This window comes from Artibeus jamaicensis, unplaced genomic scaffold (genome assembly GCF_021234435.1).
Source record: "Artibeus jamaicensis isolate MK-2021 breed Jamaican fruit bat unplaced genomic scaffold, CSHL_Jam_final contig_685, whole genome shotgun sequence".
Classification (NCBI taxonomy): Eukaryota; Metazoa; Chordata; class Mammalia; order Chiroptera; family Phyllostomidae; genus Artibeus; species Artibeus jamaicensis.
In genome coordinates, this window is record NW_026521924.1 from 859,720 (window position 1) to 875,462 (window position 15,743).

General features: G+C 36.4%; 1 protein-coding gene across 1 annotated transcript in view; it reads right to left on the reverse strand.

The window, feature by feature from the left end:
- The window catches only part of MACROD2 (mono-ADP ribosylhydrolase 2), a 2,162,759-nt gene that overhangs the window by 189,741 nt on the left and 1,957,275 nt on the right, over nt 1–15,743 (reverse strand). The window contains exon 9 of the mRNA XM_053671340.1: nt 15,206–15,287. Coding sequence (XP_053527315.1) covers nt 15,206–15,287 — 82 coding nt within the window. The remainder of the gene's footprint in view (nt 1–15,205; nt 15,288–15,743) is intronic.

The window sequence follows — 15,743 nt, forward strand, 5'->3', positions numbered from 1 at the left end:
GCTTTTTTTAGTCAAAGTGATGCCGGTACCATTTCAAAGCAGAGGGAAGTCCACCAGATGATGTGGCTCTGTGTGTTCAGAAATCCACTTACAGAAAATCTCCTTCCTTTCCTAGGCTAAAGCTCCACATCATCTTAAGGGGCCTCTGATGTTAACTTCATAATAGATGCTCTTTTTATTCACAACATTACTCTCTGTCAGAGTACCCTGTTGAATTCTGCACAAAAGTATAACTGTAACTACAGTTCCTATTTTAATAAAAATGATATAAAAACCAATTAGTTTCCCATGAATAACCAGTTTATAGTAACAGCTTTATACTCTTTGGAAACCCCTTCATAAGGAAGTCCCTAACATGCTTTGAAGTCTATACTATCAACTTCACCTACTTTTATGGGATACAGAGTTCATATGAAAGTTTGTTGTCTTAAAGATATCCATCTCTGGAGAAGCATCTCATTACCCAATAACAGATAATCTTACACTTCTTTGTAAAACAACATATATCATGGATTTTGCCATGACTTGGGATTTGTCTTACTCCTTCACTTAAAGAAAGCTTGAGAATTACTAGCTTAAAAATGTACTGATATTTGTGTATTCTGGAAGAGAATCTTCTAGAAAGAGTAGCTGTCCTGCTTTTTGGATATTCAAACTCAGCTAACTGGTGACATCTAACGAACATTAATGTTGGTACAGGGGTGCCCACATTACATGATTCCTGGGGATTGAATAACAGTTATTCTCTTCATAAGGTAGTATGTGCTTTCCTCTGAGCTTGAAATTATAACCAAAACAGAGGTCCAGCTGCCTACTGCTAGAAAAGCCAATATGCTTGAGGCAGGTGCTTATGGAAAGGCAAGTGATTTATCTGCAGATGCTGATCATCTGGGAGATGGGGGACTCATGTCACAAAGTTCATATCCCCTCTCATTGGAGGCAGAGGTGTTTTTTGTTTTTGTTTTATACGGAGGAAGAGTGGAATGGGACAACGAGATCAAGGGAGAGGGTTGCCAAGTTCTCTATGTGCCGATGAGCACAGTCCATTTTGATAAGGCAAGTGATGGTCTGGTGTGCATCATCCTGGTTTGGTCATCCTGGCTTCATATCACCCTGACTCTGTGGTTGAAGGTCAGCAAATCTACCTGACCTAGGATGCTTGAAGGTCAGAATCTGTATTTTTGAAATCAGTTCCTAGGATTCTTATCGAAACATGCTGTTTATCTACAAGTTATGTGTTAGTCAGAGTCAGGATTTGCAGAAACAATATCAAAAGAATGATGGGGTGGGTTACAATTTTCCACTGTAACAAAATCACCCAGCTATCATGAGCTGGATGGCATGGTTATCACAGGCCAGGCCCAGGACCTTTCGATTGGCTAAGGGGCATGTATATGGATAGAGAGCAGCTTCAAAGGGACTTGTAGGTCGCAAGGGGAAAGGAATTACAAAGAAGAGGAAGTTACCCTCATGGGCTATTAAGGCAGCCTCTCCACTTTTGAGAAAATAAAGGAATGGACACCTGAAATAAACCATACAATTTTTCTGTCAAAACTTCAGGGACATTCACACATAAGGGCATGCATGCCAAGCAAAAAACAGTTATAGTGATCTTACTCATGTTCTCCCAAATCCTTTTTTGAGGCTTAAGTTCATACCACAAGCTTCTTCTGCAGTCTCTTTTTTCCTTTAAGTAATTCCTTACCAAGGTTTCTAGGAGCAATGTGCATTTACAGAGAAAAAAATCACAAAAATCAAGTGCTGCAAGCTTTTTAGGATTTCTATGATGTAGAAGAGATGTTGGTTGCCTCATGGCTTCTTGTGAAACTTGACAAAACAGAAATTCCAAGCAAAGAATGACTAACAAAAGGAAGGTCTCACTGAGCATGGCTCCTGCCATTAGATTGGAAACCTGGATCCACTGAATCTAACATTTGCTAAATTCACTTTCTGCAAGGTGGTTGATAGGGCCAGTAGAAAAATCCAAAGCCACAGTGCCCCGCCCCCTCACCCACACCCCTGGCAACCCAACTGATCCTTAGCTAAGAGGAACACTCAGATCTCCTTGATTTATAAATACATGAATCAATAAGAGGCACTGCTCGGAAAACTGCATGATTCTGCTGCTTTTGGCTTGGCCAGTTGGGCACATGATGATACCACTTATCAAGATATAGGATTCAGGAGTAGGGTAAAGGAGTGAGGGAGATTTTTTAACTCATTTTTTAAACGATTTTATTTATTTATCTTTAGAGGGGAAGGGAAGGAGAGAAGGAGAGAAATATCCATGTATGGTTGCTTCTCATGAGTCCCCTGCTGGGAACTGGCCTGCAACCCAGGCATGTGTTCTGACTGGGAATCGAACCTCGATCGTGAGTTTCACAGGCCCGCACTCAATCCACTGAGCTACACCAGCCAGGAAGTGTGGGTGATTTTGAATCTAGTGTTAGATGTGCTGGGATTGGAGATGCCTGAGGGTCTCCAACTGGAGAGGAGCTATGTGCAGGTGAGTATACCAGTGAGGAATGGCAGAAAGAGAAGTGGAAGAGATTGGACAACAGTTACCTATTAAGGCAGGCTCTTACTTCTAAGAAACTAAATGGACAGGCACCTGAAATAGGTCATACCCTTTCCTTGTCAAATTCAAGTCCATTCAAGCAAGTTAAACACCGCAAAGAGTCATGTCAAGTCATGAGATTAAATAGGCACTGGTTTCAATAACCATGCTCCACCTGTCAGAGAGATCCTGGTAACCTCAAGAAGGACAGTGTGGTAGGAAGGTAGAGATAATCACAGGATTGCTGTAGATTTTGGAGGGAATAGGGAGTAAAGCAGACAACACTTCAAAGACATGTGGCTAAGCGTAGAACTTAGACCCAAACATTAAGCACATTGGTTGGAGGATTTTCATTTACTCTATTGTTTATTTTTATCTTTATTCTAACTTCAGTGTCTCGTTAGAAATTACTTTATTCATATAGTAGTCCTCAAAATTAATCATTTTCCCTTGCATTTACCCAATGTTTTCAACTATAAAACTAGTATCAATATACTCAGAATGTCAGAAGGGTGTCTTTTAAAAGCACCCAGTAGGTGTCTCTGTTAAGATTGCCTATGGCATTCTCCCTTCTCCAGCCAGCATTTTGCCTTTTCTTTGTTTTATCAGAACTTCCTAACTAGATCAAACTGCTTAGTCAATGCTCCTGTCCCCAGGGCTTCATTTGTTCTGCTGTTTATCAGCATTTGCTACACAAACTGCACATTCCCTGCTTCTGAAGAGACAGATTGCTTTCTGTCTATACCTGCTGCTTGTTCTTGTATTCAGGTTGCTTGGTTACAGCAACACTTCACTGGATTTTCAATGAAGGCAAAATGTGTTTGTAGCTTTTGAGGCCCGTCAAGTGGAAATGGTTCACACCCATTTCCTAAGAAAGCAGTCAACTCATTTATGTCACATTAGAGAGAGCACATCTTGTATATTTCTAAACATCAATGCAATCCACATATTAAAATTGTACAAATATACCAAGTTCCTATAAATATTCACAATTAAAGAAAATTGAATTTATTCACTTTGTAGTTTTTTTATACATTGAATGTGTCATTTGAAAGAAAAAGTACAGTTCAAACTGGGTAAGCAGTTTATCTTGCATTTCTTATACTTATTTAAGAACAACTAGTGCATTAATTTATTGGTGCTGCTAACAAATTTCTACACACTTAGTGGCTTAAAACAATATACATTTCCTATCTTACAGGCCTGGACGTCAGAAGTCCGGCATGGGTCTCGCTGGGCTAAAATTAAGTGTGCTGGGCTGTGTTTCTTTCTGGAGGGTCTAGGAGATAATCTGTTTTCTTGCCTTCCAGCTGCTAGAACCACCCACATTCCTTAGCTTGTGGCCCCCATTTTCCATCTTCAAAACCAGCAAGATTGCATCTCTGAACGTTCTTCCAGAGCCTTGTCTCCTCTGACTCTTTTCTGCCTCCTTCCATTTTTTAAAGATTCTTGTGATTACATGGGGCTCACCCAGATAATTCAGAATAACATCCCTATCTTAAGGTCAGCTAATCAGCAACCTTAATTCCATCTACAATCTTATTTTCCCTTTGTGAAATAACCTAACATAGTCACAAATTAAGACATCTTTGTGGGTAGGGCATTTTTCCTCTTACCACCCCTGGTAATCAGGAAGCAGATTACTTTGCATAAAAAATTTCTGAGGAGTAGAACTCAGAACAATTCCATTTAGAAATAAAGTGATTTAATACGACATTAAGTACAGAGGGTTAATATCAAGTTCCTTTCTGAGTTTTCAGTTTTCATCTTCATTCTCTTATAAAAAGGGTTTCTTCTTTTTTTCTTTTCTTTATCTTCATTGTTTTCTTCCTTCCCTTTCACTTTTCTTTTTTCTCTCCTTCCTTTTTTTCACATTTTTCTTTCATCTTTATTTTGTTTTTATTTCTACCTTTCCTTATTGTTTTTGTTATAAAAGAATAATATCATAAAGACGAATCACAAAGAAACTATTTGCAATGTATATTTGAAAGGATTAGTAACTTTAATATAAAAAGAGCTCTTAGAAATTAATAAGAAAAATGAAATAGTCAAAAATGTGCAAAGGATATATTAACAATGTTGATTAAGACATTTGGAAATGTAATAAATGACAAGAGAATAAGCCATAGTAGTGACAAAATACACTTAGTTACTCAGTAATTACCTTATGTCATGTATAATGGTGATAACATGGATGTGCCCCACTATGAAGAGGAAGGGAAAGTAAAATCCCATGTACTACTCATTGGGCTGTAAACCCTGTGCGATGAACAGAACGTTTTTGTCTTCCCAAATTCATATGTTGAGATCCTACTTCTCGATATGATGGTACTGGGAGGCAGTACATTTGGGAGGAAAATAGACCATGAAAGTGAAGCAACCATGGACAGAATTGGAACCCATATAAGAGAGACTGCAGAAAGCTCCATCTTTTCATCATGTAAATATACAAGGAGAAAAAGACTGTCTGAAATGTGGACGTGCATTTTCACCAAAACGCAATCATGCTGATATCCTCATCTCCGACTTCCAGCCTCCAGAACTATGGTAAATAAATTTCTGCAGTTTATGACACCAAGCCTATATATTCTGTAATAGCTGTTCAAAAAGACTAAGATAGTCAGATCACTTAATGAGAGTGTTGGTGTTCATATTTTTTGTTCTATGAATGGTGACCCTTGAAGTTATTCAGTATATGACATTCATTCATGGTGCTGCAAACACAATGGCCAATTTGACAATGAGTATCAAAATCATCTTGGTTTTGTATGCATTTTGAAAAAACAATTCCACTTTTAGAAATACTTTAGAAAAGTATTCTAAAAGTGAGTGTGTATCAGTATTTATCTATTTATCTATATGTCATTTATAAACAAACAGAATAATTTACAATAATAATTCCATAATTCAATGGTATGGTTTTCAGTGAACATTGAGTTCATTAAAATTATGTAATGGAAGATTTTAGGATAAGAAAAATATTCATAATGCATGGTGATACGCACAAGTTATGACTATGTTTCTGGCTGTTTGCATTTTCTATTTTAAAACACCTGAAGGATAAACAACAAAATCTAATTTATCTCTGGACACTAGGGTAGGAGATGGTTTATATTTTCTTCTTCTTGATTATATATTTTTTTTAAACTACAAATCTGTACTACTTTGGTAATAAAAAGTTATATATATTAAAAAGTCCCCAAATTGAAATGCCTCCTTTAAAATTGTAATGAAAAGTAAATATGCATATTTTTTAATTTATGATGCTTGGTTTACATACCCTTGTGAATATTCATTTACATTGTTTTTCATTCTATTTGAAATGGCCATTACTATGTTGGCAATGACAAAAGTGAAGCACACAGTCACACAGTTCTAAGGTAGTTGTGACAGGAATAGAAACTGTTTTTTGTGATGACAAACCCAATGGTTTCTCCCCTACATATAGACCCTTTGACTATGTATTGAGCTCTTCATGAGTCATTTGTTACCTCTTTCAGATCTTATCCATCCTTGTCACCAATACTGCCCTCAAGCTTTGTCTTCTTATCACTGTGTTGACAAGGCAAGAAGAGAGAAAACCTTACAAAATCATTGCACCCTGTGCTTCATTATTGTTTTTGGAAAAATGATGAGAAGATGAAAATAATAGGATATGTGGATATGCCATATGGCAGGAGGCACACTAGCTTTTTCAGAAGCTTTGGCATTATCACTGCAAATAGACAATACATTTTTTGATGTAAAGTTTACCTTTAAACAATCATCCATGTTTTCAGGATAGCTACGGGAAGAAGCATTGTGTAGTGGAAAGACTTGGAGGTCAGAAATAACCAATTGTATGTGACTTTGGTCAAATTGTTGAGCTTTCTCCAGCTTCTGTTCACATTTGTGCCAATAAAGTGTCATTGTCATTAAGTGATTGATGAACCTATGGCATAGGGTTACTGGTAGAAAGCTTGTCTGTGAATTGCACCTGATTAATTCTTTTAAATAATTAACTTCTAATTCTTCTTAAATATAGAATCTATCATGCTATCATCCCACTCAAAGACTTACTCTTAGCATCAACATTTCTCAGTTGTATTCTCCTTATTTAAAAAATGCTCCCATCTAAACTTCCCTGCTTCTTCTGTGTCACTTACATAGCACTTGGTGTCGCTTCTCTCTACCTGCTCATACTTTATGGATTACTGAAAGTGCTGTGTTGTTCATGAAATGTACCCGACCACTCTGGTCCTTAGAGTATTTGCCTCTGAATTCCTGGGTACTATGACCATGCAGGTGCTATACTTGATTATTTGCTGATACTGTCTTCAATTGTTATGCAAAATATTTGCCTCTTAGGCATGTTATAAGAACTATAGCTAAAATGCAGCAGTGATCAGAGCTTTGGGTACATAGTAGGCATATAATAAATTATTTGTTTATTGATGGACAGAAAGATAATGAATGATTCTAGAATAGATAAGAAAAAACTTACAAAATTAGTAAGGAGGAGGGATAAAGAAGATGTAATGTGAATACTTTCTCTTGTTAAAATTTAAAGAATAGATCTAGGTAAATTTTTAAAAATATGCCCATTTGTCAGATAATATCATCTAAATTTTTTGGATATTCTTCTTTGCTTTGGAAGGTGAAAATATATGAAAAAAAGTTCTGTACCCTTATCTAGCTATAGTAACAATACTTATACTTTCTGGGAAAAAATGCCTTTTTACCTGAGACTGGTTAAATAGTGTTTCAGTTTTAACTCATAAAAGTTATGTATTTACTATAATAAACACCTACTATATATTTAGAAATTTTACACCTTGTGGAAATTGCAGTGGAATATTAGAAATGGTCTTTGATCTCCACAAACTTACCTTTCCATTAGTGAGATGAGACAAGGAGATCAAAAAACAAATCATAATATAAAAATTATCCAGAGTTGCCTTGCAAGAGTGTGTATAATTTAGACAGATAGAAATAAATGATAAAACACACAGAAAAAAGAAAAGTCATTCATTTCAATAATACTTACTACATTTGTATTGTGTTATTGTATAAGTATCCCAAATACCTATTTGGGATAGTATAAGCAGGTCAAATAAACAGAAACCTGATTGAGAAGGTTTTGATTTTTTTATTTATAAAATATTAGATGTATTAAAAGATGTTCAAATTATTGGTGCCTATCAGTAAATGATTGGATCAAAAAACTATGGTACATTTACACAGTGGAATACTACACAGCAGAAAGAGAGAGGGAGCTCTTACCCTGCATGACAGCATGGATGGAACTGGAGAGCATTATGCTAAGTGAAATAAGTTAGGCGATGAAAGACAAATATCATATGATCTCACCTTTAACAGGAACCTAATCAACAGAACAAATAAGCAAGCAAAATATAACTAGAGACATTGAAATTAAGAACAAACTGACAGCAACCAAAAGGGAGGGAAAGGGGATAACATGGTGTAAAGGGGAGGGGTTGTCAAGGAACATGTATAAAGGACACATGGACTAAGCCAAAGGAGGTTAGCATCAAGGGTGGGAGGTGGGGATGGGTGGGGTGGAGTTGTGGAGAAAAAAATGGAGATAATTGTACTTTAACAACAATTAAAAAAAGGAAAAAAAGTTGTAATTAATTTATAAACTTATTTATAATGATTCTTATATATAACAATTTTATCTACTACTATTTAATAATTATCATACATGTATTTTAAATATGATATGTACCGTCTCCAAAACTCATTTTCAAAGTATTTAATTTTTTGCAATTTTATCATTTTATGTTGTGCTTGAGAAATATCCCCAAAATATTAGTGGGTCAACTGGCTCACTATTTTGTTATGTCTAACAAGAAGACAGGAACATTTTCAGCCTCTTTAAGATTTTTTTCAATGAGTTTTTGAGTTACACTCATAAACATGAATGGAACTTTGTGTTTAAATCAAATTTTCCTCTTAGAGACAAGTGGCAAGTTTGAGATGAACATATATGCAACCTGGAATTGTTTTCCTATGTTACCAGTTTTATCAGCTAGTTATTATATATTTATTTTATTTTTAAAAATACATTTTATTGATTATGCCATTACAGTTGTCCTATCCCCCCCTTCATTTCCCTCTACCCTGCACACCCCTCCTCCACTATTCCCCCCCTTTAGTTTATGTCCACATGTCTCAAGTTCTTTAGATTATATATTCCCCATACTATTCTTGCCCTCCCCCTATCTATTTTCTACCTACAGTCTATGCTACTTATTTTCTGTACCTTCTCCCCCCTTCTCTTCCTCTCACTCCACTGTTGCTAACCCTCCATGTGATCTCTATTTCTATGGTTTTGCTCCAAACTAGCTGTCCTCTTAGTTTGCTTTTGTTTTAGGTGTGGTTGTTAATAACTGTAAGTTTGCTGTCCTTTCACTGTTCATCTTTTTTATCTTCTTTTTCTTAGATAAGTCCCTTTAACATTTTCTATAATAAGGGCTTGGTGACAATGAACTTCTTAAATTTGATCTTATCTGAGAAGCACTTTATCTGTCCTTCCATTCTAAATGAAAGCTTTGCTGGATAGATCAATCTTTGATGTAGGTCTTTGGATTTCATGACTTGGAATACTTCTTTCCAGCCCCTTCTTGCCTGTAAGGTCTCTTTTGAGAAATCAGCTGACAGTCTGATGGGAGCTTCTTTGTAGGTGACTGTCCCCTTATCTCTTGCTGCTTTTAGGATTCTCTCCTTCATTTTAACCTTGGCTAATGTAATGATGATGTGCCTTGGTGTGTTACTTCTTGGGTCCAACTTCTTTGGGACTCTCTGAGCTTTCTGGACTTCCTGGAAATCTATTGCCTTTGCCAGATTGGGGAAGTTCTCCTTTATTATTTGTTCAAATAAGTTTTCCACTTGTCACTCTTCCTCTTCCTCTGTTGGTACCCCTATAATTCGGATGTTGGAACATTTAAAGATGTCCTGAAGGTTTCTAAGCCTCTCCTCATTTTTTTGAATTCTTGTTTCTTCATGCTTTTCTGTTTGGTCATTTTTTTTCTTCCTTCTGGTCCACTCCCTTGATCTGAGTCCCAGTTTCCTTTCCATCACTATTGGTTTTTCCGTGCATTTCCCTTCATTTCAATTAGTTTAGCCTTCATTTGTTCCTCTAATTTGTGACTAAAATCAACCAGTTCTGTGAGCATCCTCATCACCAGTGTTTTGAACTGTGCATATGATAGGTTGGCTATTTCTGGGTTGCTTACAGTTAACGGTTCTGGGGCTTTGAGTTCTTCTTGAGCCATAATGTTTTGGTCTGTTTGCGCCTGTTACCTATGAAGGGCAGAGCCCTAGGTGTTCACCAGGGCAGGGCAACCCAGTTGCTGGATTGTGATGTTGTATGTGGGGGGGGTCAAAGAGGGGCAAAGAGGTCCCTTTTGCTGTTTCCCATCACTGGGGCTTGTGTAGTCCATCTCACTGCTCGCTCCTTCATCTATCTAGTTTATCTGCATGTGAATGTGTGACTGTGGTCAGCCTGCCGTCTTGTGCCCTCACTGGGTCTGCCCGTCACAACCCCAGGCCTGGGATCCTTCAACCACCACCCTCTCGTGGGTAGGTCTGGCCGAGTTTTCCTGCGCAACCCCTGCTCCACCAGTTGCTGACCCTCTTACTGGTCTGGCTGAAGGTTCATTATTGTTGGATTTCCGTATAGTTCAATTTTCTGTGTTTTTGTTTTGTTTTTGTTACTAAAACTTTGTTGTCTTTAAATTTGGCTGTGCGAGGAGGCACAATGTTTCTACCTATGCCTCCATTTGGTCAGAAGTCCCAGCTAGTTATTATTTAAAATGTATTAATTGTATTTAACTATTAATAGGTTGGTACAAGTATTTTACCTAAGCCAAATAAATTTCCTAGCTGGAAAAAATATTGACAAACTCCATTGATTTCAGGGTTAAAAAATAAAGAAAATATGGATGTACTTTTAGTCATAGGTGGTTTTTTTATTGCAAATGAATCATTTGAGACTGGATAGTGTTAGGGAGTTGAAGATTTTTAAAATGAAAACATATTTGTGAGCTTACAAGGGTTTTTATCAACCAATAGTCATTAAGCTAATGATCAATGATAAAAGTGAAGACTTTTTGTCAAAGAAGCAATGAGGTTTGCTTGAGGTATATAGAGCAAAAAAGTGGTGAACTTGTACTTCCTTGCTCTGTCTATTAGCCGTTACTTCCACACTTACACATTAGGTGTATAAAACATGCATAACATTTAATCATATTTTCTGAGAGCAACACCCTAGAGCCAGGGGCAGCAGTAGACCAGTGATAACAGGAGTGAACTGGAGCAGAGAAAGCCAGGCAGGTAACATAGAAGACCACACATAAAAATCTGTGGGTGGAGAGAGGGTAAGTTCAGACATCTGGATGAGGAGGGGTTCATAGATCTGGGAAGTCAGAGGTGTGATTAAGGGCACATTTTCTAAATCCAGTTAGCCAGGCAAGTCTGGGTGAGATATCAGCAAATAGAACTCCATAAAAATAAACCTAATCCCAAGGCAAAGTTGGGCCTGTTGGCCTGAACTGCAAGAGGGACAGTCCCATACCAGAACCTTCTAACCTCCACACTGTTGATATCTGGAGCTGGGTAATTCCTTGATGTGGGAGGCTGTCATGTGCTTCGTAGGATGCTTAGTAGAATGATTGGCCTCCACTCAGTAGATACCACTAGCCCCTGCTTTTCCTCCAATGTGGAAACCAAAAATGCCTCAAATGTTCCCTGAGAGGTAAAATCACCCCTACTTGAGAAACACTGCTATGAACAAATGTAGGTTTCAATAATGTGACAGAGGGAGGAAGTCCGACCATGATATCACTCCAATGTGCAACATCAGGATTCTTTACTGTAGTTCCAAACTATAAGTTTGACATTATTGGGAGGAGAGTTCATATCCCTAAAATCTCTATTGAGACTTAGATTGTAATTAAAAAATATATTGTCCATAGTCCCAGTGAATGAAAACTATATACAATAAATCCTTCACACTAAAAATTATAAACCTTTTATGTTAAGAACAAAACAGATTTCTGAGTTGTATCATACAAATACTACTTGCTATAGGCCATGTACTGGTACAGTATAATTATAAAATATTTATGACCAAAGTGTATGATAATTCCATAAATTTGCAACATTAGAATTCCAAATAATACATATAAGAAGAAAAGGTCAAATGTGGTTCACCCTCAGCAAGATATAAAACTGTTGGGGAAAAAATGTTGGTTTCTTTCCTTCGAGATTCTTACTACATTTTCATGATGGGCCTGTTAGGGGCTGGGTGGTATCCCCTGCCCCCCAACCTCCCACCCAAATATATATATGTTGAAATCCTAAGACCCAATACCTCATAATGTGACTGTTTTGAGAGATAGGGTCTTTAAACAGGTAATTAAGTTAAAATGAGGTCTTTTGTGTGGGCCCTAAGCCAATATAATTGGTTTTATTATGAGAAAAAGTGACTGGGACACAGACATACACAGAGGGAAGATCTCATGAATGTGGATCTACAAGCCAAGAAGAGAGGCCTCAGAAGACACTAAACATGCTGACACCTAAAGTCTGGATTTGTAGCCTCCAGAATTGTGATGAAATACATTTCTGTTGTTTGAGCCACCCACTCTGTGGTACTTGGTTACAGCAGCCCTAGCAAACTAATACAGGCAACTTTCCAGTCTTCCTCATGGCCATGCTGTAAGGTCTTTGACTTCCTCATGACCACTTTCCTGCTCACCTAGAGGTAATAGCACCACACTGACCAAGTGATTTACAGTTTAATTTTGAGATCTATAAAGTAACTATTTAACTCAGGAAAGACTTCATGAAGACAGCTAGAGGTATTAGAATGAAGAGAAGCATGGCAGCTTTGAAAAATGGTGGGCACTAGATGAAATCAGAAATAAGACTTTCTCAATGTTCCAAATGCATCTGCAGAGTTGAACTCATCCTTTTCTGAAGACACTTTGAGGAAATTAACCTGTTATCACTTGTGCAATGACAAATGTCATTGCCAATTTTAAAATATAACTCCATTGCTCCATAGCTATATACCTCATTATTCTCAAGTATGCATCATTTTCTATAGCTCAAAAAGTAAGGTTAATAAAATGTCTACTTTTTCAGACTTATGAAGATGGAGTAATTTAGCCCATGTATCTAGCTAATAGAAAGCAACTATAAATATTAGCTGTTATTCTTATCACTAATATTAGGTAGTGGTTATACATGTGTTATACCTTTAATATGACCTTTTCTAGCCTAACTTATAGTGTTTTCTCATACATTTTGTTTCAGATCCCTAATTATGAAATTTAATACATGTGATTACCCCCCAAACACCAAGATTTGGTCTAATATAAAAATGACGTTTTCTCCTTTGAACTATTATCATCATTGCATTGGAAAGGGTTAAGAAGTCTAGTTAGAGGTACCCTGAATAAGTCAGTCCAGGGAGAATATATGGCAAGTCAGAAAAAATATATTCTAATCAAAGCTGGTACTGTTATAAATTAACCATAAATTTAAATTATGGACAGATAATGGAGATCATCTATATTAGCAGTCACATATTCCATTAGAAATTACCTTTATTTCATATTGCATAATTAGAATTTACAAATGGCTGTTGCCTCAGCATTACAGAAATATTCAACAATTTTGGAGGATTTGACATTTAGTTTAAAATGCACTTATTATTATAAATATGCACTGGAAATAGTTCCATGAATGTGCCATGATTGAAAGCATTGATGTGAAACTAAATATGATGTTATTATTTCATTGGCTCAAGTATTAAAATACATTTTGGATTTATTTAGTATAGCAATATTTCAAACAATCATTTATTTGCATAGTTATTAATATATTCTAAACTCTTAAAATTGCCTCATTTTAAAAAATTGTAGTATGATTTTTGGCTTTGCATCATTAGAAATACCTGCTAATGGATAGATTTGTTTTAATATCAATGGATTATACTTAACACAGTTATTTTTTATCTTATGTTAGAGTGAAATCAAGTTTTCATTTTAGAAGACAAGAATGAAAATTGTTATCATTTTTAAACATATCAAAGAGTCCAAAATTTATAAAATATGCTGCGATGTTGACAAGACATGAGAATATTTATACCACACACCATGACAAGTCACATTTTTTAGATAAATAAACTTTCTAAAGACTATTTAAAGTTGCAGAAATGCAGACATAATCAGCTGACTGTGGTTATGCAGAAAATAAAAGTTTAAAACAAGGAGACTGAGACAGAAAGAATATGCAGAGAAGAATTTATTAAATTCAACTCATTATCAAGAGCTATCTATTAAATAGTTGTAAAGTGCTTCACTATGATATAAAACATCTAGTTGTATATAAAATAAAAAAGCTAAAATGAAAAGAGGAAGAGAAGAAGAAAGAAAAGGACAGAAAAATACCCCAATCACAATCCTCTTCTTCATCACAGGGGAGTATTTCTGAATTTACATTATGTTATAATTAGGGAAATACTATAATTAATGTTCTGAATTAAATGCACTTAGCAGATTTACCTTTAAATTGGAGAAGGACTTCAAATTACCCAGAAAAACTTTGTCCACTTTGAACATCAGCAGAGTTGAGCACCTGTAGCAGTTGCCCTCCCTGATCTGTAGGCAGGGTGTCCTCTCTGTTGTGTGGCTCTGATAGACAGTGCTTAAGAGGGTGAATGTGTGCCAGCACCCTCCATTCACTCCTTCCTACCTCTTACACTTACATAAAAATCCACTTGAAATAGACATGAAATCTTTGAAAGAAAGGTTTCTGAAAGGCAGGTGCCACCAATGCTTACAGTAACTTGAAATGTCCTGGAAGTCATTTTTACTGTGGCTGAGTAAAGCACGTCGGTACCATACCTTTACAGTAAAAAATAGCAAGGCATTAAATAAGCCTCAGCCTTCCTAGACTGGAAGAGAGACAGTGAGGAGAAACATACAAATTAACCAGATTCAACTAATGGCATAGTCAATCAATGTACAGCCCTCAGTTACGGTTCTTTAATAGTAGCCCTGAGTTTTTACTGACATGCACAAAGATAAATGTGAAATAAGATGAAGAGAACCTTCCTCAGATTGCCCTAGACAATGCTTCCACCTTCATTGCAATTTGGGCCCAGAAAATTGAGGGGAATAGGGTTCTAATGCAGGAAGTTTAAACTGTGGCTACAAACATAAATGTGCTTCTCACCATTTCCATCAAAGGTATTAACATGGTAGATGTAGACACAGATCTGGACAACTTGTAAGTTTGGAGAAGAAATCACAGATCATGCAACTTAGGGCCAGAACAAGAGCCCTTAGAAGCTACTTGACCAAGTCTCTCACTTTTGATGTGAGGAACTGATACTCAAGAGATTAACTGATGTCCCCAAGACAACACAATGACCTCATGGGACAGAGAGATCTAGGGCCTAGATTTCCTGTCATCACGTTGACTTCTTAAAAACTATGGTGAGTTTCCCATGGTGATTAGTGCATGGAGATTACATTTGTTACAGTCTTTAAGATGTGAAATGAAACAGAAATATAAGTGATGCCTCCACTTGTTCAATCCTCAATTCCAAAAGAAACAAATTGCTTTACTCACCTACAGGGAAAAATTCGTTCATTTTCTTTTTGTAGATTTTGAAGTCAACTTCTAGGAAGACACAGAAGATGATTCGATCCACCTAGAGGCAAACAATAAACACTCAAAGTAAAAGTAATATGGTAACTGCCTTTTCTGAACATGGCCTGAGAACAAAAATCAAGTGGAGAAGCCTCATACAGATTTTTGGTGCTGTGTTACTAATTACATGACAGCATTGAGGGAAGTTCAAGTTTGTGTGTGTGTATTCTTTATGTAAATAAACCTATGGGCTGTTTGGTGGGTAAATGTTATATAAATCAAATAAAAAGTAGTAAATGACAATAAGCCATTTTGCAGCAAGCTATAAATAAGATCTGAGATTTTGACAGGGTACCTAGACTTTATTTCTTATAAAAGAGCCACATGAGAGTGTGCAGCAGAATGACAATAAAGTATGTCAGTATCAAAGCTCTTTTTCCTCCCCTTGTTAAACAAATCTATTTATTGAACCTGATGTATTTAAATACAGACTAAAAGTCTTGCAGTTTAATTTGCA